The sequence below is a fragment of the Vigna angularis genome, chromosome 1 (assembly GCF_016808095.1).
Source record: "Vigna angularis cultivar LongXiaoDou No.4 chromosome 1, ASM1680809v1, whole genome shotgun sequence".
Lineage (NCBI taxonomy): Eukaryota > Viridiplantae > Streptophyta > Magnoliopsida > Fabales > Fabaceae > Vigna > Vigna angularis.
The window spans coordinates 33,340,593-33,366,136 of record NC_068970.1 but is presented as its reverse complement, the minus strand read 5'-3'; the positions used below and the strand labels follow the sequence as shown (position 1 = coordinate 33,366,136).

The following is a 25,544-nucleotide window of genomic DNA, read 5'->3' as shown; positions in this document are numbered from 1 at the left end:
CAATACACTAGTCTTCTGGATGTTGTGGCAGATGAATGTTCGTGTATACATGTGCCATGATAACTATATATATTATTTGTGTTCTTTAATTAATGTTAATTTGGATTTGATGTGTGATTTGTTAAGAGGTGTATGCATATTCTATAGTCATACGTGAACAGAAAATGATACAAATAAAAGGGTTCAGTGGTAGTGAAACTATTAATAAATAATTAAAATATAGTTATTATGCTGGTATATGGTTTTTGTATTATATAACTCCTCCATCTCTTGAAAATATTTGTATAATTTGAGAATTTTCCTTAATTTCAAGACTGTGAAATATATATTACATAATATATTACATGTTTATGTATAATTTATTGCTTAATATCTAAATTATAATGATTTAGTTAATAGTGTAAATACGTTAGATTGGGATGTTGCGTTACTAAATTTTAGTAAATTAAAGTATTTTATGATTTTATAATTTTATTATTTTACCATTTTATGATTTTACAATTGTATGATTTTACAATTTTATAATTTTATAAAATATCACGTGATATACTCAATAAGGTATATCAATCACATAAACTACTTATTAATTACATTATTTATTTAAAAAAAAAACTTAACAACTTCCGATTCAATTAAAAAATATAAAATTATTTAATACTCAATAAATCATATTAAAGACTCAATTGAAGTTTTTGAATTTATTAGTCTTGAAACGTGATAAAATATTGTTCTTAAACTTTATTATCAGTTATTAACTGCTTAAGAATAGGCAATGGTTAGTGTTTAAATTTTACCTTGAGGTAAACATTTATCTAAATTACGTATTGATTTCACTGTCTAATTATTGACTTGATTTATTGAAATGAGTTTACAGTTTTGTAGTGTGAGGTAAATAAAATTTCCAGGCATTTAAATAATAAGAGAAAGGAAGCCATATAATACAACATATAAATTACAAACACAGTTGCAAACATTTAAATTAATTGAGAGGTTATGTAAACAGGTGGATTCTTCCAGAAACCATTTAGTTATTTTCAAATAACAAACTAAAAATGAAAAAACACATTAACATGCGGTGGAGACAGCTTTCATTTTTATTAGCAGCTGGCGGAAACCGATTCTAATCACCGTCACTTCTTTCCTCAATCAATCTGCAACGGTCCAAGTCATGTCATTCTCGAAGATCCAATGGCATACTTCAATCCGACCCGGACCCGATCCAAGAGCTACGAATGCGCCGTGGGTCGGGCTCCATGCGGTGGTGTCCAAGTGACATATAGCAACACCGTGGTTAATCTTCGCCTTGGATTCCGGATCCAAGAGATCCGCTTCGTACACCCGAACCTTAGGAACGGAGTGACAGTAGTAAAGCAGATAAGGGAACCAGCTCTGGTGACAGGAGACGGATTTGGTTACCTTGCCACCGTTCATCCCTTTGACCCGACCCACCATTACATTCTTACCGAACCCGTTTACGTTCTGAGTTGTCCAAACCCCGACATTACGGCCCAAAACAGAGGTTGCAAAATCAATCATGTCCTCGACAGACCCCACACACCGTTTGATCTCTCCGACGCTGGGTGCTCTCTCGCACTCACCCAAAGACTCCATCATCATCTTCTCCATGGAGGAGTTATCAGACACCTTGAAGACGCTCTTCAGCTCCTCAATCTTTGAAGAAGAGAAGGGCAATTTCACCAGAATAGAGCGGGGCAAAAATGATCTTTGGGGCATTTTATCTCTTATGTCTGGCATGGCCATCACGGTTCCTTCCTTCAGCATGCTCTCACGAAAAAACTTACCCGGTTCAACCCACCTTTTTACCAAACTGCCACCAACAGTTGAAGAAGAGGAAGAGGTGTTGTAAGAAGCGAAGGAAACACCCTCTTTGGCGTAATCCTTAAACGTTGCGTTAGTGTTAACGCTGTAGCCGGTGAAGCCAACCGTGTTACGTTCTGCTCCTTTAGCGTAACCTTTGAAAGTGTCGGAACCAGGGTTGGCGGAGTTGCCGTAGTTTTTGAAATTCACTGTGGACGCAAACGTGTTCTTCTCGTAGGATTGGAACGAATCGTCTCCTACGTTAGCTTGGTCCCTATAGTTGGCAAAGTTGTGCGTCGCACCAACGGTTCCATCGCCATAGCTTTGGAATTTCTCTTGGGGATTATTCATGTTAACGCCGTAGTTGGTGAACGTACTATTGCTAGCTGTGCCTTTCTTAGCGTAGTTAGTGAAGCTAGAGGAGGCGACGTTGGAGTCTGTTCCATAGCCTGTGAAGTCGTTTTTGTCGCCAAAGGAGTTCTTGGCATAGCTCTGGAATGTCTGGTCGCCTGCGTTTCCGTCCTCATTGTAGCTGGAGAACGACTGTTTCCTATTGACGGTGTCGTCGGAGTAGGTGGTGAATCGCAGTTCAGCGACGTTCGAATTGCTGGAGTAATTTTTGAACTCGCCGGAGCCTTCCCCGCCACTGTTGGAGCCGTAAATGTTGAAGCTCTGGTCGGCGACGTTGATGTCATTGGCATAGCCGGTGAAGCTTTCTCTGTGGTCAATGGATGAGCGGCTGTATCCACGGAAAGCGTTGACCGGAATGCTGACGATGTCGTTGGAGTAATTTTTAAAGGTGTCTATTCCGTTTACTCTACCCGTTCCGTAGTTGGTGAAGTTCTGGCCGTCGTTGTAGGTTTGAAAATTCTCGTCTTTGGTGTGTTTCTCCAGGCTAGGACGTACCTCCGGGAAGCAGAGAAGGTGCGCGGCGGAGCAGAACTCCGGCAACCGTGTAGAGAGGGTGTTGGTGGCGGCAAGGTTTGTGAAAGAGGCGGCTTGGACGGCGGTCATAGGGGAGGCCTTGGAAAGAAGGAATAAAGGCTTTGGCAAGGTGTTGCGGACGTGTTTGTCCCAGTAGCGTGCCACCGAAGCCTTGGGAGTAAAGGGGTTTTTATCTGGTATGTCGCGACCACCGAGTGTAACCTGCAGGCACATGTGTTATACGTAAGCATAATATAGTATAATAGAATAGAAAAAAGTGCATTTTGAAGCAATAAGAGTTAAGGGAAAGTGTTGTTACAGTGAGTAGTGAGAGAAGGATAAGGAGAAATAGGGTAGTCATGATGTTGTGCATGCTTCTTCTAAGTGGTTGAAGCCCGAGAGAGAAGAGAGCATAGGCTGAGAATGTTGGTGGGTTTGTGGAGAAATATATATAGTAGTGAGTGAGGAAATGCTATGAGCTAGCTGGAGAGAGCGAGAATGTGTTGAACGTGGAAAACATGTAAGACGATGCGGTTGGGCATTCCATCTTTGCTTTAATTATGCCGTTGATGCATGTGTAACGCTAGTATACTCTTTAAGGACGGAAAATTATATCATCAAATTATAACCTTTTTTTTAATTAATAAAACCATGATTTTGGATGAAAATATTTTACGTATGTTATTTTGAATAATATTTCTTACATTCACTATTGTAAATAAAATTATTTGGCAAAAGTCAGGAATAGTGAAATATTAAATGAATGTAAACTAAATTATAGAATAAAAAAGTATAATAAAGACTTGTTAGAAAAGTGGTATAATTTAGAGAGTTGTCAAAATATGAGATCTCTAAAATAAATAACCGTTTTTGAATTTTCTAATTTTAAAATAAAAATGAATAAAAGAAGGAAAACAGATATTTTTTAGGACAATAGAAGAAGCACAAGAAATGTAATTAAATATTTATTGATCACCATGATCCGTTTAGTGGACACTTTTGAAATAGAAAAAAATCTCTATATTACATTATAGGTATCGTAGAAACGTATAGATTTATAACTGTACACGTTGTTGATATTTGGAGAACCTCACCTTTCCTTTTACTGTGATCATTCAAAGTAAATCTAATAAAGTTCAAGGAACCTACATCTATAGATTATATTTTTAAGGTTTAAATATTAACTTCGTCTATATATTAAGAGCTGAATTTTTGTTTAGTATCCGGTTTTAAAAATGAAGACATTGGATCCCTATGTTATGAAAAGTGTATGACTTCAGTCCTATCCGTTAAATGGACAGCAACAACGTTAACTTCATGCTGATGTGGCGTACTCTTTCTTTTTTTTCCTCTGTTGTGCAGTTTTTTCTCTCTCATGTTCAGCTTTTTCTCTCTCTTGTTCACCTCCATCCCCACCTAAAATCCCCACGCTCATCGTTTCATCTGCTGATGTGGCCGAAGAAATATTTGATATGGTGTTCATGGGTACAATCTAAAGCAGGAGAGGAACGAACACCATCCAAGGAAATGCATAATCAATTAACATATTCTCTTTCTCAAAGCAAGAAGAAGACGTTGGCTTTAAGCATAGAAAAAAATTCCTTAATCCCAAATTCATTAACTTTTCATCAGCCTTTAAACCTGCACCTCAAAATAATTCATCAATCACTAAAACGAATTATAGGAAGAGAAAGATAAGATCCAAGGTTACTATTTACTTTAAAGGGCAAAAAAAGAGTAGTGAAGATAGTAGCACTTGAGATCATTGTTCTTCAATAACGGCCTCCTCTTCTCCTTCTTGTAAGACGCCAACGTCGCCTTTATACAAACTTGGTTGATGTTGTTGAAGGTTGCTAAAAGTGTAGCAGACCATTACAAGCAATCAAATGCAATTTGCATAACTTGGTTGCTCACAATTAATAGCATCTCACTGTTCAGTTTTTAATTCCAGCTATTCATCGTGCTAATATTCTTTGTTTGGTCTATTCTGAGTTTAGTCATACTAAGCATTCTAATTCTAGTTTAGTTCAGTGCATTCATACTTCTTTGAGTCATTTTCACTGTTGCTTAAACCTTTTTATTCTTGGAAACCTGATTTTGGTGGTGTGATGGAATTTTTTACTACATAATTGGCCATAACAAGGTGTGATTTTGGTTTATGTTGTTTTTGTGTTGTTGGAAAGCTTGAACAAGTTTAATTTGATATTTGAAACTTTCTAGCATAGTTCATTTAATCATATCCTGGCCTATGTGCAAATTTGCTTTCTAAACCATCACTTTTTGGGTTAAAAAATGCAAGTGGAGTAGTGATTTTGAGTTGCAAGCGATTTATAACTCATTTCAGAGTTTAGACACATTTCAAATCATTAAAGAAAGTTTCTTAAACAGTCAGTTGTGCTTTTGAATCACTGCCATACTAAATTGAGTGTTAAACCACCAAACCAGGGACATTTTTCTGGTGCAGAATAGCTATTCCAGCCACTGTTTTGGTATTTCTTCTTCAAATTCATTTCTGGATTGTGGAAAAAGTTGGTTCAGTGTTTAGATCGAAATTAAATGATCAAAAGAAGTATAATCAAGTGATAGAAAGCGTATAGAACCTTGCAATCCAGATTAGAGGCCCTAAAACTCAAAAATTCAAAATCTGAAATTCATTTGGGCATTTTATCAAACACTTAGCAAAATATCAAAAAATTTGATTATGGATGTGTTTTGATCCGCAATTTTGATTTCTTTGCTTGTTTAATCCATTCTAGTACCTTTCTTAGGTTCATTTTGTGTCCCTACTGTTGTTCAACTCCTAGCATCATTTGATTTTACATTTCTTGACCTCTAGAATGTCCATTCCAAATCTGTTATGCTGAGAACTTTGGTGCAGTGAATTTACTTCTGTTTGGTGTTTATGTTGGCTGAATTCATTGGTGTTGTGATGTCATATTGGAGTTTCAAAGCCTTATTTAAAAGAAAGTTGCTAGTGGAGATAAAACACCTGAAGCAGTACAGGAAGTGAGATTTGAGTGAATGCACATGAAGCCAAATAGCTTTGGGCTGAGAGAAACTCTGCACTATATTTCAATTGCTGAAAAAGTTTTTTCCTAAATCTGAATTGTGCTAATTACTTATATTTGTGCAGCCTTTGATTTAATTAACATTCATAGGGGTAAATGCTGATGAAATGGAGAATTGAAACTGACCACATCTGACGATTTCAAATTTCCTAAGCCTTTTAGTTATCTGGTTTTGGATAGTTGTGCAATTTATTTTGACCAGTTTGGTTCATTAATTGTGATTAATTAGGCAAACACTGCTTATATTACATGTTGTTTGATACTATTGAACTGATGATCTTGCTGCTTGTGCAAAAAAACTTGTTTTCGAAGGCTGATACAACAAAGTAATATACGACAGTGATACAACATCAAATTCAGTTTTAGAACATGAGTTGCTGCACTTAGGCTCATATACTCATTTTTGCTGAATTGAAATTTCAATTGTAAGTGTTAGCCTTGTTGTATCTGTTGGATTGTGGAATTTTGCAGGTGTGTAGATTTGATTTAGAACGAGTTTTATAAGCTACACAACTTTATGCTTCCTGCACCAACTCTTCTCCCACATCCCTACTATCCATCATCGTTCCAAAAAACAAAAACAAAGGAGGAGGGCCGCGAAGGGCGACGACGCTTCCAATGTTGGCGTTGTCGCCAATGACGTGCTTGGCCGGCTAGGAGGAGTGATGACAAATTTATGAACACCGAAAAACTGCGCCAAAAACTTGTTTAACCCTCGGCAAGTGTGACCGAATCGTATCAAGTAATAAACTCGGTAAGACCAAGTATCGTTTTCTCAAAGGACTAACGACCTAGTTAGTTATATGATTTGTTGATTATTTAAGACTTGTGAACAAATTCTTGTGGTTTCAAATGCAAAAGACAATAAGTAAACATGTATGCATGAGTTTGATCAATGGAAAAGATGAACACAAACACAGAACGAATTATATGGATGAGTATGTTGTTGGAGAAATCAATTTCATCTTATCCACTCTCATATATTTTAGGAATTCATCATTCTTTTCATCAACGTTAATGCCGCTCTCTAAATTACCTTAAACCCGATGTCTCGGCGAAGAAAGCATATCCTTAATTACGAGTTCATACAATTCCTAGCATCCCTAATAATTAATTCTGAAGCACAAAAGCTTAAAGGCAACCAACCCTCATATCCCTATGTCTAGGCGATATTACTTTTGGGAGAATTTCCCCGGATCTAGATTTTACCGTATGTGTCCATATCACTAAAATCAATAATCATGACATCGAATGAGTTAAACAATGCATGCTTTGAGCAAAGAGGAAAAACCCTAACTAATGATGAAAGAAAACATGTATCAAAGATATGATGTTTAAACATAAAATTCCATATATGAGAGTTTCACAAGATTACATTGATTCCCCAACAACAAGAAGAGTTTAGTTCACCATATTCATGGTGAAACTAGATGAAATACAATGAGATAGTGAAAGATAGAACCCTAGAAAGATGAGTAGGTAGCCTTAGCATCCAAGATCTTCCTCCAAGGGGTGGAAAGGTGTGTGTTTGCTTCGTCTCCGGCCAAAGATACAAACCCTAGAAAGTCCTAAAGCTTATATACTATTCGAAATATTACAGAAAAGTGGGCCTAAGCCCAAAATACCACAGTTCAGCGGTAAACTACCGCTCAGCGGTACCAGCGCGTAGTCAATTCTCCCCTCAGCGGAGCCAACGGGTGTTCTTGAGTACCGCTCAGCGGTAAACTGGCGTTGAGCAGTACTTGCGGCTTCTCTTTTTTTGCACTTTTTGAGTTCTTTTTCTGATTTCATCTCTATCCTTCTTCACTTATTTCATCAAATTCACCTTAAAACCTGCATAAAACACTGAAATCAAGCATAAACCTGTCCAACTCTCTTATTTATGAAAATATGAACAAAAAACATGATTCTAAGCTAGTTTCTAAGTGTTAAAGGTTGCTTTTAGTATCAATTTTAAGCATGAAAATAACAGTTTTTCAACTGTTATCAAGGAGCGACATTGATCCTGTTCGGGGCAGAGGCAGATGGTTGTCGCGATGAAGAGGGAACCCCAAGTTTTTCCTGTTCTTGGATGGGAAAAGAAACCCTGGCTGCCACGACGACATTTCTTGCACACCTCACATCCATAGTCAGTTCAACGTTATCAATTTTAACGACGTTAAACAGATAGGATTGAAGTCATGCACTTTTCATAACATAGGGATCCAATGTCTTCATTTTTAAAACCGGGTACTAAACATAAATTCACCTCTTAACATGGGGACGAAGTAAGCATTTAAGCCTATTTTTAACTGCTCAGTATTATTTAAGGAGGTAAAAGCAAGTATAAATATAATGTAGAGTATCAATATAGCTTAATAAGGAGATTTTGCCCCTTCAACAACTCATTCGATTCAATAATATTATACAATTCATTTCAATAATATTTTATATTTCTGTAAGAACATTCAGTGTTTATAGTGGAGCTCGGATAATTTTTATCAAAATCCTTCATATTTATGATTTTTACTTATAAGTAATATTAAAACTTTTATATTTGAATGGACTAAGAAAATTCATTATCAACGAGATATGAGTTCTCCATGTAAAAGATTTCACATTCTTTTCAACAAAAAAATTCTAAAACACAATAACTATGGGTCTTTATTTTTTTTATACACCAGTCATACTTTCATATTTGGATTATTAATTGTTTCCACCACAAGTGTGAGTTGCCTCCACCACTTGTCTCATCTATTTATCTTGACACATTTTTCACAAATTATAATTACGATTAAGTTTTACGATAATGAAACATATTTGTCTCTATTTAAGTTGAATACCGAAACAAATCATCGACTCTAATACCATTGTTGAAATCTTTTATTGTGATAGACTAGGGAGATTAACTACCTTTAAGGTATGAGTTGATTGTATAAGAAACCTAACAACACTTCTAACATAAAACCTTATAAGACTCAACATCTAAGGTTTTCTCTTGTCTCGTATGTCATTCAACTTTCTTATTTCTACTCAATGTAAACTTCTAAACTCATACTTGAACTCATGTGTAAGTTGAATTTTACCACAAATTTCTACAACGGTAGAACATACTTGTCTCATTCATTTATCTCAATATGTGCATGTTGATCTTAACTTTTACTCAATGTAAGATTTTCAACTTGTATTTGTATTTCTAAATGTAAGAGAATCATCTATTTAGTCTCCATTAAAAAAGAGAACTTGTTTAAGTATGTTTACATGGGTATGTGATGCTTGAATGCATGTATGATGTGTTAACCATGTTTCCACGTGATATAGGATTGATGTATATATCTTTGCTTGAATCATGTCCAGGATATGTTTCAATTTGGAATTAATCTATTATCATTAGTTATAATCGATTATATGTGCGTTGGTTTTGAGTGTGGTTTTAGAAATAATCGATTATCTGGCATGATAATCTATTATCCCTTCCTATGTGATGTTTTTGGGTAAATGTTTCTAAGATAATCGATTATCTTAAGTGATAATCAATTATCACAATACATTTTGGTGACAATGGAGAATTTGATGAAGAATGGACTTGAACAAAGCTTGAATAGCTGTGGAACATGATGATAATCAAAGATTGAGGTTAGTGGTTATATTTAGGGTTAGTTTGACTTGTGGTTGAGAGTGGAGCATGAGTGAGTGCTGGGATGTACTTGAGTATGTGATTGATGAGCATGAGAGTAATAGTCTAAGGACTTGTAAGCAATATGATTGATTTCGCAAATTCAAAACAGAATTCAAATACTTAACGCTTAACTCGATGGGGCTAAATAGTAGATAGACGAGTTTGTCTAGTAGAAACCAGAAGTTGGTGAAACTCAATTAGACAATGTATGAGGAAGATACTATGAGTGTCTAAAGATACAAAGAGTGGTAAAGAATACTGCACAACCAAGAGTAGGTGAAACTTGGTTCTAGTTAGAGTAACGAGGGTTACTTGGATTGACTAGGTGATACTAGGAGTGGTCCGAATACTCAATTGTAGTATTGTTGAAAATTATAGTGGAACCCTTTATAAGAGATATTAGATGAGAACTGAATGTAACTTAGTGAAGTGAACCAATATAAAAATAATGGTGTGATTATTACTTTAATATTATTAAACGTTTTTCTTACAAACCTGTCGTTGCTTATTATCTTAACCAGTTATAAAAGTTCTTGTCACCAAATGCTATTTGTTATCAAAGAGCCATCTTTATAAAAATGCTGCAATAGATTTGATTAGATGGTTTAAAAATATTTATTTGAGGACTGTAGTTTGAACAAAACTTTTAAGTCAAGCATTTAATAACTTATATAAATTTTTTAACCCTCAAAATTTTTTAACCCTCGACAAGACAGTTAAACTATCTCTTCGATGAAAAGCTTTTCCTATAACACTATTAAACTCTCTTATAGTGTTTTTCATGTAGTTCAATTAATGTTAAGAAATGTAAATAAAATACAAGAATTCCTTCAATACAATGTTACATGTTTAAAAAGTTACTTACCAATGTTAATTTCTTAATTGATTTTGTCATGCAAAAGAATTAACTTTTAATCACAATTATCAATTACTATTTTAATGTTGTTGAAAACTTTAATAATATTATTTTATTTTAATGAAAACCATATTTTAACTTATACGTTAGATGTTGATTTATGAATAAAAATATATATAATGTGATATGATCCTATTCAAGAAAGAGTATGATCATTTTTTAACTTAATTTCTTCGGTAATATAAACAAAGAAAATTATATAAGAATGCAAAAATAAAATAGAGATGAAAACACCACAATCTAGCATATTGATGAGTTAAGGAAGATTTGCTCCAAAGATCGCAATCTTTGATAAGAATAACGTCTTATGACAAGAACCAAGATAATCCTTTTTTAATGAAAACCAACTTCATTAATCATGAAAGGTGTTTACATTTGTTTTTGGTGAAAGTATATATAGACTACAAATGTTTACACAATTCTATATACCTTAAAGAAAGCCTAAAGACACTAGGTCGTAAAAATAACTTGAAAATTCAAATGCATACACAAATTATTCACCTAGTGACTGCAGTTCGCGTAGCGACTTGTGCTTAACGAGTTCACTCGTCCAACGAAAGTTATAAACTATGATAACTCAGAAACAAACTCTTGTCCAATGATCCAATTTGTTCAGCAAACTTAAAAAATAAAAAGAAATTACAAACACTTTAAAATGTTTAAAACTATTTTATATTCCAAACCATAATTTTCATGTCTTTAAAGATTTTAATTGCGCTTAACATAATAAGTCTCGATAAAATTTGGTTTTCAAGATTTTACTTTTTAATTTTGTCATAAGTTTTGAAATTAAATATATTTACCTTAAATTCTTTTTATAGAATATCAAGATATATGCCTATATCACAATTACATAAATAAATTATAAAAAATATATTTTAAAATTTGAATTCTCTATACGTGAGGGATATTTTCACGTTGATATAAAAGTAATTTTACGTTGAAATGTTTCATTCAATCAATTGTTTAAGATTGTATTCACATAAACTTGTTTTATGTGAAAATGTTTCATTCAATCATTTGCTTAAGATTGTATTCACATCAACTTCAACGGAAGGTAGGAGCTCCTCCTATAATACTACTATGTAATATATTAATAAATCTAGTATCTGCAATGGAGCGTTAAAACTAGTGTGAGGTGATGGAAAATTCATGTTATTATGTAATGTTATATTTTCATTCGAAATGAAAATTTTCATATAATTCTTATTCCAATAATAACTTTAATTTCAACTAATCAAATATTAGCTATTAAATTTATGGAGACAATTCTCTTTCATTATACCTTTTGTTGTTACTATAAATAAGTTTGTATTTATATATAGACAGTTATACGTCGTGCTGTTAATAATAAAGTAGACAAAGACTTTTGATACTTCTTAATCACGAATATTTAAGTACTCATTGTACAATATAACTCCATGTTTTACATTTAATTTATTTTAATTTTTAAATATCAAACTAGTTAATGATAAAAGAGACATATATACTCTACATTTACGATTAGTTTTTGTTCTAATATTATCTTTCTTGTTTTTTAAGTGAATTTAACAAAATAAAAATCCCGTCTTAATCATAATTTAATTTACTTTAACTATATGCTTATTTTTTAACTGTTTATTTTTGTAATTTACATTTTCTATCTACATTTGTAATATAAATTTCAATAATATCTTTCAAATAATTCAGCTTCCTTATGTAATTAATCATTTAAATAATTCCAATCCATAATTTCCATTTTCAAATATATTTATTTATTAAAATTTTTAATTATTGAACAATAAAATAATGTAGCATTAACTTGTATAAAGCTCACAAATCTAGATGAAACCTATCTTCTAAATGCATCAATAATTCAAGATTCGAAGTCATGAGAATTGTAGGTTTCGTGGGTTTGGCATTTGCAAATAATCGGGTTATCTTAATTCATATAAAAATAATAATTATCACCATTAAGTTTCCTTACAATGTATGTGACTTGAAATTGTTTTGACTATTTAACAAAATGTTATACATACATATATATATATATATAAATATTATAGGAAGGGATATTTTTTTCTCTTTGGGGGTCAGGGGCACAATCATTTTTTGCTTTGGTCGAAGAAGACACAACAAAAATATAATTACAAAATTTGATTAGGACATGTTTCTATAGTTGCTGGGTTGAGTTCTATTTGTTAAGATATGTCAAATATTCTATTAAAGGATATTAGGCAATCAAATATTGTGTTAGTTATAATTTAGATATTATTATAATTTGTGCAGATTTGTGCAGATTTGTGCACCTGTCATTCCTTTAATAGATGAAGGATTATAAGATCCTTAAATGTATATATATGGTACTCTACTCTTTGAAATAATACATCAGAATTATTCTTTAAATCTTTTATTATGGTATCAGAGCCAACACTGATATCCTCTAAGATATAGGAATCAGTGCCTTTTTTTCATTAAATATTTCTGATGGCTTCTTCCGATGACAATCAACCGGAGAAACATGATTCTGGAACTTCCGCTGCTTCCAAGAGTTATATTTCTACGGCTGCCGGATTTGTGACCAAGTCAGATATATCTAACTCTGCCCTTAATCTTTCTGTTGTTACTAAGGATAGTGATTGGATAATTGATTCGGGTGCTACTGATCATATGACTTGTGATCCTCATATATTTACTAATTTTTTCTCTAATTGTTCTAAAACTGTTATTATTAATGTCAATGGGGTCTCATCTCCTATTGAAGGTATAGGTACTATATCCCTCTCACCCTCCTTATCGATTCCTGATGTTTTATTTGTTCCTACATTAAACTGTAATCTTATCTCCGTCAGCAAGTTAACCAAATCACATTCTTGTGTTGCCTTATTTTACCCAACCCATTGTCTTTTTCAGAACATCCATTCCAAGGAGAAGATTGCCAGTGGTAGAGAGAGTGAAGGACTGTATTATCTTGAAAATGTCTCACAATCAAACCATAAAAAAGGATTGACTTGTCTTGTGAACGATCACATACAAGATAAAAATAAAAAAGAAATTTGGTTGTGGCATAGACGGTTGGGACATCCCTCTTTTGGTTATTTAAAAAAATTATTTCCATCACTATTTCATAAATGCAATATTTCTGATTTTTTTTGTGAAACTTGTGTTTTGGCAAAAAAATCATCGTGTTGTGTTTCCTTTAAGCAATAACAAAACTAATTTTCCTTTTTCATTAATTCACATAGATGTTTGGGGCCCTGCCCCGCAATCTACACATAATGGAAAAAAATGGTTTATCAGTTTTGTTGATGATTGTACTCGGGTAACCTGGGTATATTTGCTTAAATATAAAAGTGATGTGTGTGATGTGGTTCGTTCCTTCTATCATTTTATTGTTACACAATTTAACAAATCTATTAAGGTCATTCGATCAGACAATGGAGGAGAATATTTTAAGACTGAATTAATAGAGTTCATGAACTCTAAAGGTATCTTGCATCAAACTACATGTCCTTATTCACCACAACAAAATGGAGTGGCTGAGAGGAAAAATAGACATATATTAGGGGTGACAAGATCACTTTTGATAGATGGTAATGTCCCATCTCATTTATGGGGTGAGGCTGTGAGCTCTGCCGTTTATTTAATTAATCGAACTCCTTCTAGTGTGCTTAACTTTCGAAGGCCTTTTGATGTGTTGTCTGATCATTGTATCCTTCCTCCCATAGTTTATTTACCACCTCATATTTTTGGATGTGTTATATATGTTCACTTACACCCACATCAACGTACAAAGCTTGAAGAACGAGCGATCAAATGTGTTTTTGTTGGGTATGGATCAACTCAAAAAGGTTATTGTGCTTACCATCCACCATCAAGGAAATTTTATATTTCTATGGATGTGACATTTAATGAGCATGAATTTTTTTATGTTGATTCTCCACTTCAGGGAGGCAATGAAAGTGAAGTGCATAATCATGATGTTGGTATGTTTGATTGTGAAGATAAATTATTGTGTGAGGATCATTCTCGAGGAAGTGAGCCAATCCTAAATATGGACCCTTCTTTTCTGGATAATACAGTGTCTTCTGATCATAACCAATTGGCTCAATCTTCTCCACAGGTTCAATTTGACTCTTCAGAGGTACCTTCTAATCCTATCTCTGATAATACTAATTTAGATGAAATTGATCATGGAATTGATTCTTGTCTACGTGAGACCACCAGCACACCAAACACTGAGTCTACTACTGTTCAATATATTCTTCCACCTCGTTCTAACCGTGGTCAACCTCCAGTTAAATATGAACCAGACCTCCAAGCCAAAGTTAAATATCCCATTAGTAAATATGTGTCATCTCACAGGTTATCTCAGTCATATGCATCATTTGTATCTCAATTATCTTCAATTTCTATTCCTAGTAATGTATAGGAAGCTTTGGCAGATCCTAGATGGGCCGAAGCAATGGTTGAGGAGATGACAGCTTTAGAAAAAAACAACACTTGGGATCTTGTGTCCTTACCAAAAGGGAAGAAAACTGTGGGCTGTAAATGGGTCTTTACAATTAAGCATAAAGCTGATGGAACTATTGAGAGGTATAAAGCACGACTTGTGGCTAAAGGTTACACTCAATCTTATGGTGTAGATTACCAAGAGACGTTCGCACCAGTAGCCAAACTCAATACTGTGAGAATACTTTTGTCGCTAGCTGCAAACCAAGATTGGCCTATTCTACAATTTGATGTGAAAAATGCTTTCCTACACGGAGAAATTTCAGAAGAAATTTATATGGATTCTCCACCAGGCATGACTGATTCAATTGGAATGAAGGTTTGCAAATTAAAGAAGGCTCTATATGGATTAAAACAATCCCCAAGGGCATGGTTTGGAAGGTTTACCAAGTCTATGAAGGCTTTTGGCTATAGAGCAAGTAACTCTGATCACACCTTATTTTTTAAGAGAGGAAAAGAAAAAATTACAGCTTTGATTATATATGTAGATGACATGATTGTTACAGGCACTACTACAAAATGGGCTATAGATAGCGCTTATTTAAAAAAGCGCTATCTAAACATATGACAATAAATAGCGTTTTTTGTGGAAAAGCGCTATCTATATATAATTAATATTACTTTTTTTTATTCATAATTTAAAATAGATCTATAGATAGCACTTTTTTTTAAAAGCACTATCTATTGTCATAAGTTTATATAGCGTTTTTTGTAAATAAGCGCTATCTATTCGACATTTTAAAAAATTTAATACATATATTTCTCTTTCTAGCTTCTTTCTACCATCAACAAAATTTTTTCACCCCTTTTTCAATTCATAACGTTTTTCAAAATAATACTATCTATATTTATTTATATTATTATTTTTAATTAAAAATTTAAAATAAATTAACAGAGAGCTATTATTTAAGCAAAAGCGATATCTATTTATTATAAAAACTAAAAAAAAATTCGGCCTATTTCCTTTATTCAGTTAACTCTGAAAACATATTTCTTTTGTTCGTGCACCTTTGCATCTGGCGTTACTGTTCGTATGAGCTTAAATCACTGGTTTTGGTTTTAGAAGGTTAGTTCAATTCTTCTTTTCTTCTCCCTTCTCTTTTTCTTTTTGCCCAAAATCGAAAAAAAAACTAGGGTTAGCCAAATCGAAGAAATAGCAACGTGAGGACGAGAGAGAGGAAGAGAAGCCTTCAATGCCAAATCCATAGGCCATGAGAAGTAGACAGGGTTAAAAAATTCTGAAGCTCATTCTTCTTTCTTTTTTCTCGTTTTCTCTCTTCTCCCTTATCTTTTTTCTTCTTTTCGAAAACCCTAAGAGAAAGAGGGATTCTTGGTGCGGCTAGGGGAAGAAGAGAATCTGAGGCTCAGACGAAGTAACGGAAGAAGGAATTTAAGAGGGGAGGCGAGATTTCAAGGTGAGTAATGGAGAAAGAGCAAAACCCTAAAACCTAGACGAATTGGAGGTTTTGTGGTGCGAGAGCAAGAGAGAGCAGAAGCGACACGTTTTGGGAAAGATGGAGAAGAGGACACGAGACGGAGGAAATCCATGAGCAGTGGGCGCGGAATGTGAGAAGCTATGAGCAGTGGGCGCGGTTTTAAAACTATGAGCAATCTTATTTGGCTATCTATAGTGGACATGATGATAAGCTGGAAATTTGTATATGTTATGTTGGGTTATAATATATTTAAATTGGAATTGATTTGTGGGTCTGGAAGGTGTGAGTTTACTGATAATAATTGGATGTTTTTATTCTTATAAGAATAAGTGGGATAGGATGTTATTCCTAGATGGCCTGGAAAATTATGGTGTGTTGTTATATTTTTCTGGTTGGACTAGATATACACATTATTGTAACAAATAACATTGGTGTAGTGTTTCAAGACATGATTGCATGAGTTTCTATGATTCTAAGGTATATTAGATGTAATTATTGAACTCTTTTAGTGTTATAAATTTGTGAGCACCCATAGGGATTAGTATATACTATTATTGTCTGGAGTTGTAATGTTAACAAGTCTGGATCATGGAAAATTAGTACAAGAATCTATTTGGTGAAAAGGTTGTATTGAATTTATATGTGAAAAAAAAAGTGGGAGTTCCAGTGCTTAAATTGGTGGTCATTAAAGTGGTTTAGGGTATTATACTATATGTTGCATTCTTCTATGCTTAAGTTCTTATATGTGATGTGAAATATAATGCATGAAATTATTTAGTTTAAAAACAAATGTCACAATGTTATTTTAATTAAGATAAGAGTTATGATGTATTTCACTGGTTTTGATAGTGCACAATTAGGTAAGTAAAACATGATTTCGTGTGGTATGTATTACACCTTTTAGAGGTGTTAATTATAAGTTAAAAAGTGGTATGATAATTTGAATATATATGTTGAACTTATTTTATGGATTTCGTGAAATATCTCATTTTCAATCTTTATCTTATTTATTTTTATATGCATTGCCAAACAAGTTTAGCATAATTATATCCGTTTCAGCAAACATAACAGTAGAAACATACATTTATATAACTATAACAAACATTGTCAATAATGATAGTGAAATAATTGCATCTAACTTATTTTCATGGTCTGATTTGATATAGTATAATTCACAATTTAAAATCTATGTTTATGTAATTCAAGTTCAATTGAAATAAATCTTTCATAACAATTTAGTAATGTCTGAACTACCCTAGCATATTTTTTCAATCTGATTTTTCTTAACTTTATCCAAATACATAGTTAAAGGTTTCACCTGAAAATTCTATCAAATTCCTATGTTCTTTAACACATGGTCTAATTAACAAGTAAAGTTTAAGTGTGTGAGATTGGATAAATTGATACTATTTTCTATCTTATGAATTACCTATATCTATCTCAATTATATGGTGTTATAACATAACATTATTATTTTAACCATTTAGGTCACAGGTTCCTCTTTCGTTTTTTTTCCCTTTTGTTTCTGTTATGATATAGCCAATGTACTAGTGTCACTTTGCACATGGTCTAATTAATATGTAAATAACTAATATGTAAAGTTTAAGTGTGTGAGATTGGATAAATTGATACTATTTTCCATCTTATGAATTATCTATATCTATCCCAATTAGATGGCGTTATAACATAACACTATTATTTTAACCATTTAGGTCACAGGTTCCTCTCTCGTTATTTTTCCCCTTTTGTGTGTATGTTATGATATAGCCAATGTACTAGTGTCACTTTGCACTTAAGTGTGTGAATTTTGTGATATTATTTTTTGGAAGTTCTGTATTTAATAATCAATACAACTATTTGAATAGGAGTTTCTTTTCAACATATATTTGTAATTTGTGATGTTCTAATTTATCATTGTATTATCTTAGATTGAAGATCAAGACAAGTGGAGAATGTCTTTCATCATGCCATCAAAGTATGGTGCTAACTTGCCACTGCCTAAAGATTCCTGTGAGACAATTAAAGAGGTGCCCAGAAAAATAGTTGTTGTAGTTGCCTTTTCAGGTGAGTGCTTGCCTTGGACATATTTCAGTAATTTGATTTCATTTCCCCCTATTGTCTGTTCTTTGGGTTTTAATTGCAGAAACCCATTACTAGTGTAAATATTTAACTACCAGACAATGTACATATACAATTGAATCTCACAGTCTTGGATTTGATGTTGACATTTTTCAAAGTTGCTACCTTTGTTCTTTGTTGACAGCTTTTGTAATGTGATGCTTTCTTATGGGATGCCTTTACACATTGTTGCATTTTATTTCAAGATGAAAATCATCTGTGCATGTGGTGACCGGTAGATTGCTCCTACTTTGACATCATTGTGAACGGTTGTAAATGAGTAATAAGTGTATATTATAACATTGAACTTAAAGTTCTTAAAAAGAATATTTACAAAGTTCAAGTGAATAAAACATAATTATTACTGGTTGGAGGAATATATGGTTATAATGAAAGCATGGTATATAGTTGTTTGTTACCATAGACTGAATATGTTTGGAGTTTATTAGAGTTTTGATTTGTAGTTATGTTCAAATTATAATGTTTTCTACTTTTGGTTTTCTAGTGTTCAAGACAACCCAATGACAATGATTGTGGATATTATATGTGTCGATATATGAAAGAAATTATCACATGTGAAGGAGGAACAATTTCAACTAAGGTAAGTTATCTTCATTGTCATAATTAATTTGCACGAAAAATTTAATTGACTAATTTTATATTATTTTTCTTTGTTGCAGTATTTTTCTAATTGCAGATATCAACAATATTGTGACAATCAAATTATTGAAGTTAGGAAAGATTGACGTTTACATATAATTAGTACATGTTTATAGGTTGTTAGGGTGATGTACATATGTATTAATAGGATATGTGTTATGGTTGTATATACGTTTTATTAAACAATGTCATGTCATAACATGTACTTGACGAATTAATGATTACATTTTGAAATATTATTGTACCAAAAAATGTTATTTATACATTGAAGTAACAAACATTCTTTTTGAGACTTGTTTTTATCATATTTGTCTTAATATTTTATATTTATTTTTTGTATATAACTGAATCAATATATAAGTTTATATATAATAAAACTAATATTTTATATTTTTTTTGAAAAAATATTTTATATTTTTTAATAAAAATTATTTTTTTTTGAAAAAATTTAAAACAATAGATAGCGCTTATTTAAATGAGCGCTATCTATTGTCATACACCAATAGATAACGCTTATTTAAAAAAGCGTTATCTATTGGTGTCTGACAATAGATAGCGCTTATTTAAATAAGCGTTATCTATTGTTAGACACCAATAGATAGCGCTTCTAGAAAAAGCGCTATCTATTAATAGATAGCGCAGACATAGATAGCGCTTTTTAAGCGCTATCTATGATAAAAAAAAAGCGCTATCTATACACTTTTTTGTAGTAGTGAGGAAATGACCAAGATGAGATTTCTAGTTTACAACAATACCTTGCATCTGAATTTGAGATGAAACAGCTTGGAAACCTCAAATATTTTTTGGGTATTGAAGTAGCTAGATCAAAACATGGTATTTTTCTATGCCAAAGAAAATATATTATTGATTTACTGTCGGAAACTGGGCTGCTTGGGAGTAAACCAGCTGATACACCAATTGAACAAAATCATAAACTCTTTCAATGCTCAGATTTAGCAAGCATAGACAGAGGAAGATACCAAAGGCTGGTAGGAAAATTAATTTATTTGTGCCATACACGTCCAGATATCACCTATGCAGTGAATGTTGTTAGTCAATTTATGCATGACCCACGGAAGCTTCATATGGATGCTGTTGAAAGGATTTTGAGATATTTGAAGTCCGCTCCTGGAAAAGGAATTTTGTTCTCAAATCATGAAAACTTAAAGGTAGAAGGGTACACTGATGCAGATTGGGCAGGTTCAAAAGATGATAGAAGATCTACCTCTGGATACTTTACTTTTGTAGGAGGGAATCTTGTAACTTGGAGGAGTAAAAAACAACCTGTAGTAGCAAGATCTAGTGCTGAAGCAGAATTCAGAGGCATGGCACTAGGTGTATGTGAACTTTTGTGGATTAAAAATGTGCTATCAGATTTGGGCTTTACACAAAATGAAGCTATGAGTTTGTACTGTGACAATACTTCGGCTACAGCAATTGCTCACAATCCTGTACAACATGATAGAACAAAGCATGTGGAGATTGATAGACATTTCATCAAAGAGAAGCTTGAAGCTGGAATAATTTCATTTCCTTTTGTAAGATCAGAATTGCAGTTGGCTGATGTTCTCACCAAAGGAGTATCAAGAAGATTGTTTAATGAGTCTCTATTCAAGTTGGGAAGGTGTGATATTCATGCACCAACTTGAGTGGGGATGTTAAGATATGCCAAATATTCTATTAAAGGATATTAGGCAATCAAATATTGTGTTAGTTATAATTTAGATATTATTATAATTTGTGCAGATTTGTGCACCTGTCATTCCTTTAATAGATGAAGGATTATAAGATCCTTAAATGTATATATATGGTACTCTACTTTTTGAAATAATACATCAGAATTATTCTTTAAATCTTTTATTACTATTCATTGAAAAATCAACGAGTGGAAGAGTACAAGAAAGTTGCCATGGCTTATGGAATTTGTGCTTTCCTTTTCTTTCTTCTTTGATTCTATCTTCTTCTGCTTTTGCTTTACCAACAGATAATTCCCACATTACTCTTCAATTCTTTTATGTGATGACAACGTTTTTCATAAAAAAATCACTTTTTATTTTATTCCAGAAATTTTGTCGGCAAAACTTTAAAACTTTAATTCTTGGCCAAGTTTTAAACTGTGATTTGCAAAGCAGGCCCCCCGTCAGATTCCAAAGTAAATATGATTATCATTGCAATATTGTTTAATTCCATGTAAACACGTATTTAGCTGATAAAAGAAGTTAAGTACCCTCTGTTAATATATGTAGTTAATCTTGAGAATAATGCACGAAACAGATATAGTAATTCATTTCCACAAAAACAGCAATAGCTGAGCCCAAGCATTAACAAATTCTCCAAAAACACAATTAATTAAAGTCATGGTTGTGATTATAGGCATAATTGTATGACTGAGATTAAGTGTATAATGGTAATAACATTAGTAATAACTTTTATCTCTATATTATTAATATATAAGAATATTCATTAATGTTGCTAATGAATAAATTTTATTTCCCATCTATAACTTAGTGGACATATCAACCACAGTTTTTATAGATGTTTTCTATTGTCTACAAGATATAATAAATAATAATTTCAATTAATGTCCACATATCAATCATAGTTCTAAGTGACGAAAACGTAACCTACTTCCATATCATAACCAACACATCTATTACATATCTATTAAATATTTCATAATCTATATACAATAATCTTGGACTTGAAAAAAATTAAGAAAGAGAAAGGAAACACAAATATCCCTATCATAATAATTGAAATTGATGTAATAATTTATAGTGCAAGGTCCCATTACCTTAGGACAGCTAAAAAAATACTAAAAGATTTAAATACATAATGAATATCTATCATAGAAAATAATTAAAGTAAATTAAATAAATGTGCGTTTCCCCATTAGAACAACCTTATTATAAACGTGATCGAAATTAGGGTCGCCCCTTAATAAAGTTGTTTTAACTCTCTTGAAAATAATGAGATTTTCAACATGCGGAGGACCTAGAGAGAGAGCAGAAGTTCATTAAATAATCAACACTATAGGAATTCTTTTAAATCAAATATAGTAAGAAACAGATGATTTTTACATGTTTTATTTAAGAATATGGGTAAGTGGATTGCACTATGTGCACGTTGTTAACATGGATCTAATCCACCATAAACGAAAGCATAAATTAGGTAATCATGTGTGTGGACAGTATAACCTGTTATATACGTTTTTGTAGCCACACAACATTAAGTTCAACATCAATTAGAAAATTTATATTATACAAATATTATAAATTCGTTTATAATATTAAATTAAATTTAAAGTTTATTTTTTAATATACTATTAAAGTCATATTAGAATATATTTTAGGAAGATTTGTATTTGTATTAAAAATGATCTAAAAATAAAATAATATCATATATAAATGGATATAAACTTTACTTTTAAATCAATTTTATCGATTTCTAAGTTGAATTAGGTTTAAAATTTATTTTATTTAATATAATAAGTTTCGAATTATTAATTCCATAGAAATCTTTGTCACATTACATGGAACAACCTTTTTTTTTTTATCATTTTTGCTCTTAAGAGATGACCATCTATGCATGCAACTTAACATGTCCAAATTGCAAAGAGCCATAACACGTCTTTTTCTAGTCTCCATCTTAGACAAGAGAAAACCCCACATCGAAAGCGAACTTTGTTTGATAACAAGTTTGCGCACTATTTGACGACTTCCAGGTATATAGAGAATGGTTTCTTAAATCAATTGTGTCCATTTTAGGGTTGGAGAGTTGGACCACATAAAAAGTATGACCCATTAAGGGGAAACAAAAATGATACTATCGTAAAGTTTATTTGTTATTTGTTAACAAATCCAAATATTAGGTATCTTTATAAGAAGAAACATTTTTAACCCACATGCTATCATTGATTTTATTGAGACAACTAAGAATATCTTATAAATTATAATCAATTAAAATTTAATGGATATATATTTGCAGTGATGCAATATTTATTTACTATTTTTAAAATGTAAGGATGACAAATTAATCTTCTTATTTGAATATTATTCCCATTCATTCTCGTTTTGCCAGAATTTTTAAATTTATTAGGTATAATATAAGTAATATCTAATTTTTTTAAATTAGATATAAAAACGAGATGTGTTATATATATATATATATATATATATATATATATATATATATATATATATATATATATATATATTCCATTTCATTTCTAATATCCGTTCCATGACTTTTTCATTTTAAAATACTAAAACATTTTTAATTTATAAGATATTTGTAACATCCCAAAAATACAACAATAAACTATATAATAGAATAATTATATTTAATAATATTTCAGTTCAGTTTTACACTAAGAAAACGAACGGTTCTGGCCGAACGGCCTTACAAAAAGGTTACAACTAAAACTGTACAAGACAAGCAAACCTGACCGAACGGTTTACAAGATAATATACCAAACGGTCATACATACAAAAGGGGAAGGTGATCGAACGATCACCTTACCACAAAAACTAAACTACTGATCGAATGTTCTACTGTTCGGTCTTCACTTCGACCTCGACCAAATTTTCTTCTTCCAGCGTATCTTCACACGGATGATCGTTGCAACGACAAGACGAACGTACAAGACGAGACATGACAGAAAAACACAGGGTAAGCTTATGTAATTTAATTCATGCATAAACATACATTTCACAACATCATTCAAACAAGATAATTCATAGTTCGTTCACACAAATCCTAATACTAGACTGACTGTCCGGACTGTATGAAATCTGCGTAGCTACAGGCGTTCGTGCACCCGGGTGATGTAGTAACTGGGATGCCCTCAACAGCTGCCACCCGAGGTTAGACCTATCTGTCCAAAGTAACCCTAAGGACTAGAACCTCCTGTCGTTCCCACATATGACCTACCCTCCTCTACGTGAAGACGAGTACTTATGAAACATTAGGATGAACAACCAGCTTACCTTACCCACAGTCATACTTTACAAATTTCAATATTCACACATGAGTCGTTCCTCCCCGGAACGCTCGTCCATAATCCACAACATTTCCATATCATATTTTCTTCATCTTTCTTTAATAATCATCTCACTTAAACATTTCACACAAAGATCCGTTCAGATACAATTTACCGAACGTTCAACCCTGACTCAGGACGAGACCGAATAATTGGAACGAGACCGAGAGGTCTCCAGTTCTAGAAAGGATTTAGACCAAGAAGTTTACTATCGGTTTTAGAAAGAAACCGAGTACAATCATATAGTACCAAAAACGAGTAGAACGAACATAACTTACAAAATGAGTCAATTATATGAACTGACTCTTAAGAGTTTTAACCGAACATCTAAATGACCATGCTCGGCACTAAGACTCTAGACCATAACCAATGGACGCCGACTCTTCAAGATATTCAAAGAACAATACTTAGAGGAATTCCCATGAAGAAACTGAATGCTTATGAAAACTTAGATTACTCAGGTTTAGTATCAAGAAATACGAAATGTCAGTTAAAGACTGAACATTATAGTGACCGAACCCTAGAAGGCTTGAACGAGCGCTCTTATTAGGAGATTTGGCTTAAGGAGATAGAACGAGTACTTGGTATAAGACCAAACACTTGCTTAGGACGAACACTTGGTATAAGACCAGGTGTTACTTAAACTTATAGAAAAGAGGTTTGATAAATATACTAAGATACTATTGAAGTAGTATTTAAGAATAATTAAAATATACAATTTCACACACACACACATATATATATATATATATATATATATATATATATATATATATATATATATATATATATATATACATACTTAAGTTTATAACAGGATATCAAGACAGAACTATGTTTGGCCGAATGCTTAAGCATGATATTTCGAAATGACTACGTTCGTCATCAAATAGGATTCTTCCCAAATGAAAGAATCCACCACTAACCAAATTCACAAGAAAACCGAATGGTCAAAGACCGTTCAGTAACGAACGTACACTTTCTTAGGGAAATTCATATCAGGATCATTTATATTCCAACTCATTTATTAACATATAGTTTCACAACTTTATACATTCATATTTCATACCACCCAAACATAGAGATTTCATATATTTCATACATCATAACATAACTCAGTCATATTTCATTTCCACTCATTAAATAAACGGACGTTTACGTACTACAATCATATCAATCATCATGCATCCAATTCCTTCAGTCAACTAAAGAACGTTCATACATTACAACAACATACTAATTAAATTAAATAAGCTTCCCTTACCTCTAAGCGTGAACGAACGTCCTAAACGCAGAATTAAGGTTCGCCTAACTGAAGTTCCTTCTACCCTTACGTTCAAAAATCCTTCCAACTAAAATCGAACAACAGAAACCCAAGATGGCTCAAAGAGGACGAAACCATGCAACCAGAACT

General features: G+C 32.4%; 1 protein-coding gene and 1 long non-coding RNA gene across 2 annotated transcripts; one reads left to right on the top strand and one right to left on the bottom strand.

Annotated features, from left to right (window-relative positions):
* Positions 1 to 913: 913 nt before the first annotated feature.
* LOC108321413 (polygalacturonase 1 beta-like protein 3) lies at positions 914 to 3,318 on the bottom strand. The gene is made up of 2 exons (XM_017553159.2): positions 3,062 to 3,318; positions 914 to 2,964 (listed from the first exon to the last, which is right to left on the bottom strand). The coding sequence occupies exons 1-2, from the start codon at positions 3,113 to 3,115 to the stop codon at positions 1,147 to 1,149; spliced, it is 1,872 nt and encodes a 623-aa protein (XP_017408648.1). The 5' UTR covers positions 3,116 to 3,318; the 3' UTR covers positions 914 to 1,146.
* A 14,951-nt stretch (positions 3,319 to 18,269) lies between these two features.
* Positions 18,270 to 19,243, top strand: LOC128194914 (uncharacterized). The gene is made up of 3 exons (XR_008246375.1): positions 18,270 to 18,375; positions 18,935 to 19,030; positions 19,110 to 19,243. It is a non-coding gene; the product is annotated as an uncharacterized LOC128194914 (long non-coding RNA).
* Positions 19,244 to 25,544: the final 6,301 nt, after the last annotated feature.

Coding starts and splice junctions, on each gene's coding strand:
- LOC108321413 (XM_017553159.2), bottom strand. CDS start 3,115: ATGCACAACATCATGACTACCCTATTTCTCCTTATCCTTCTCTCACTA. Junction 2,965..3,061: donor TCCTTCTCTCACTACTCACT/GTAACAACACTT, acceptor ATGTGCCTGCAG/GTTACACTCGGTGGTCGCGA.